Here is a 3,144-nt window from a genome sequence, read left to right on the forward strand (position 1 = left end):
CCCTTGGGGAGTCGGGGGTGGCGGCGTGGGGGGCCGGCCGGGGAGGCAGAGCGAGCGCGTGTCTGCGAGCCAACAGGCTGGGCGTGTGCGCGCGCTGGTGGGGGGCGGCCGGCAGCGTGTGGGGCGTGCGACCCGGCCCGCAGCTCCCGTCCCTGCAGATGCGCGCCGGCTTCGCTGCAGATGTGGTTGCGGCCAGTCTGCCTTCGCCTCGTGCCGGCTGGGAGCCGAGAAGAGGCACCTCCCCCTCCCCACCTGCTGGGACCCCTCTTCCCCCAACCCGCGGCCCCCAGTCGCCCCCGGGACACCCCCCAAGTCCAAGAATGGTTCGGTCCACAGCCACATCAATGTTTATTCTGCAAGTCCGGGTTCCACAGCCTGTGACACTCCCTCCCCCGCCCCTCCCCGCCTCGTGAAGTGGCCCGGGGCCGAGCCCCGCCCCCAGCTCTGCTCAGCCAACTGCCGCACAGCTTCCAGGAGTCTCATTTGCATTTCCGGGCGCTCTGGCCCAATGGCAAGGTGGCGCTCCACCTCCCCTCCCGAGGGGGTGGGACTCCCTGTGGACTGCACCACTCTTGGGAGCCAAGGATGGGGGTGAAATGATTTCACAGAGGTCCCGATGACAGGAGGGTGGTCTTCAGGGTGAGGAGTTCAGCGGAAGAGGGGGTTCTGGCCTTGGAAGAAGCTCAGCAGCCCGCTGTCCGGGGCAGGCTCCTTGATGATCTTCTGGATCTGTAAGGGGAAGAGGAGGGTTCAGGAAGAGTCAAGAGTCCCCATTTCTAGGACAGATTTGGAGGGGCACTTCTCCATTTTCATCTGCCTGCCCTCTTGGCAGCAGCTGGCCAAGCCAACCACTCCCTCTTCTTGAAACTTCTCCTTGGGCCTCCCTTTCACCATGGCTGCCTGGATTGGCTCCTGATCACCTACCATCTTGGTCCACTTTGCTGGCTTGTACCAAGGCCCTGTCCTGGAGCTTCTTGTCTATACTGGCTCCTGCTTAAATAATCTCACCTCTCCCATCCCTCTCAACTCCCAAATCCAGCCCATGCCTTGCCCCTGAACTCCAGACTCATTGATCCAACTGCCTCTTAGACGTGGGTCACCACCTGACCTCTCACACCGACGGTCAGTAGACCACAGATGCTCAACCTCCTCTCTGGCGCCGCCTTCTCCCAAAGCCCCACACTGCACCCATCAGCAGGCCCCACTGTGCTTGCCTCCAGAAAAATCAGCAGAGTCTGCATCCCCACTGCCTCCACTCTGGTCTCTCTCCTTCCGGCCACCGGCCCACAGCCATGGGCCACCCAGAACCAAACTGCAGATCTGACCATGGCCAGCTCCCTTGTGCAAAACCCTCAAATCCTTGAGAAGACGGGGCTCTGGCTCCTCTCTGCCCACCCTCCTCCTACACTCACCGAGGGCTCACCATGCCTTGCTACGGTGCTTTGAATGAGGCAAGTTCAGTCCCACATCCAGGCCTTTGCCCTAGCTGTTCCTTCTGCCAGGAACACTTTTTGGATGACTGGCCGCTCGTCCTATTTCAGGTCTCTGCTTCAAGGCCACCCCTGGGGAAGGACCTCTCTGCTGTGAGCCCCCATCTTATTCCTCGCACACTCTGAACATCCCTTTCTAGCTCTGGCCACAATGTGTAACTGAATACAGACTGGCTTTTGCTGTTGCCCCAGGACCTGCCACAGCGGTTGGGCCACAGTAGGTTCTTAGCAAATGTTCAACAGAACTGAACTAAGAGGAGGGAAAGGGGTGGGCCTCGGAGGGCTGGGCACCTCCCGCCACCCTGAGGGCCAGTGGTGGTGGCTGCAGGGCCTGGAGGAAGAGACAGAGAGGAGGGTCACAGGGCTCCCATCTACAGGGCCTCTGCCAGACTGTTCTTGCCTGCCTGCCTGGCTGCCTCCCGTACCTCTCCCTGGGAGGCCTCCCATGCCACCCTGTGCAACCCCCCTCCTCTGCACCCCAGCCCTCCCAGCCCCCTCCCCCGCTTTCTCTCTCTCCTGTCCTCACGGCCATGGACAGCTTCTCTCACGGAGCTTAGAACTTTGCCCACTGGAGGCGGCAGCCTGCTGTATTCCCAGATGGATTCTGTCAACCAATACGTGGTGGGTGCTGGAAAGGGAGGCAAGGGAGGTCGGGGTGCGGGGTCAGTACCTCCTTAAACTGGGGGTGGGCGGCATCACGCACAAGCTGCAGAATCAGCCCTTCACTGGTAGAGAGGAAGGCGCCACTCTGCCGCATCCGGGCCAGCGCCACCAGCCTGTCCACCTGGCTGGGGGGGGGGGGGGCGGTTGTTGGTGCCTCGCCCTGGACACCCAGACCCCTGGCAAGCTCAGCAGGGACCCCACTCCCTGGTTCTTCCTGGGCACCCCATCTGTACCCCACATGCACCACCCCCCTCAGCAGGACCCGCTCACCTGCGAGAAGAGCAGGCGTCCACCACCACATGGACCTGCAGCCCACGGTCCAGGAGGTCCAAGGTGGTGTTCTGGGGGCACAGACAAGAACGGGGGTCTGGGGTGAGGGACTAGGGAGCTGGGATGGGATGAGGGAGGCTCCGATCAGGTAGGAGCGCCCCCGGGTTACAACAGGATCCTAGGGCAGGATGGGAGCACCAGGCAGAGAGGGGTCCAGAGTAAGGAGGAACGTCCCAGGTGAGGAATGGGGTCCTGCCAGGATGGAGGGTTCTGGGTCAGGGAAGATGCAGTGAGTGGGGGGTCTCACCAGGATGCAGGCCTGGGTCTCAATGCCACAGAGGAGCACAGAACGCAGCTGGGGCCGGCTGTCCAGCTCCTGTAGCACCGCTGGTACCATGCTGAAGCAAGTTTTGGCCACCGGCCGCAGGCCCTCAGCCCCCAGCTCAGGCACCGTGGGGCCCAGGCCGGCTGGGTACTGCTCTGTCAGCACAGCGGGTACCCCCAGCAGCCTGGCCACCTGTGCCAGGGGAGGGGACAAGGCTTGAGCCTGAGGGAGGGGTGTGTGGGGTCAGACTCCTGGGTCTGAGGGAGGAAGGGCTGGGGGCCTGGGCTCCTGGGTCTGAGGGAGGAGGGGGCTGGGGGCCTGGACTCCTGGGTCTGAGGGAGGAGGGGCTGGGGGCCTGGACTCCTGGGTCTGAGGGAGGAGGGGCTGGGGGCCTGG

The 3,144-nt window shown here is 63.3% G+C and overlaps 1 protein-coding gene across 1 annotated transcript; it reads right to left on the reverse strand.

The window, feature by feature from the left end:
• Nucleotides 1-343: 343 nt before the first annotated feature.
• ISOC2 (isochorismatase domain containing 2) lies at nt 344-2,970 on the reverse strand (the record flags this gene model as incomplete). Its single annotated transcript, XM_044912362.1, has 4 exons — nt 344-729; nt 2,161-2,278; nt 2,424-2,494; nt 2,731-2,970. Coding segments are annotated over 4 exons (510 nt in total), but the record flags the coding sequence as incomplete, so codon positions are not given.
• Nucleotides 2,971-3,144: the final 174 nt, after the last annotated feature.

Source organism: Neomonachus schauinslandi, unplaced genomic scaffold (assembly GCF_002201575.2).
Source record: "Neomonachus schauinslandi unplaced genomic scaffold, ASM220157v2 HiC_scaffold_1486, whole genome shotgun sequence".
NCBI classification, from domain to species: domain Eukaryota; kingdom Metazoa; phylum Chordata; class Mammalia; order Carnivora; family Phocidae; genus Neomonachus; species Neomonachus schauinslandi.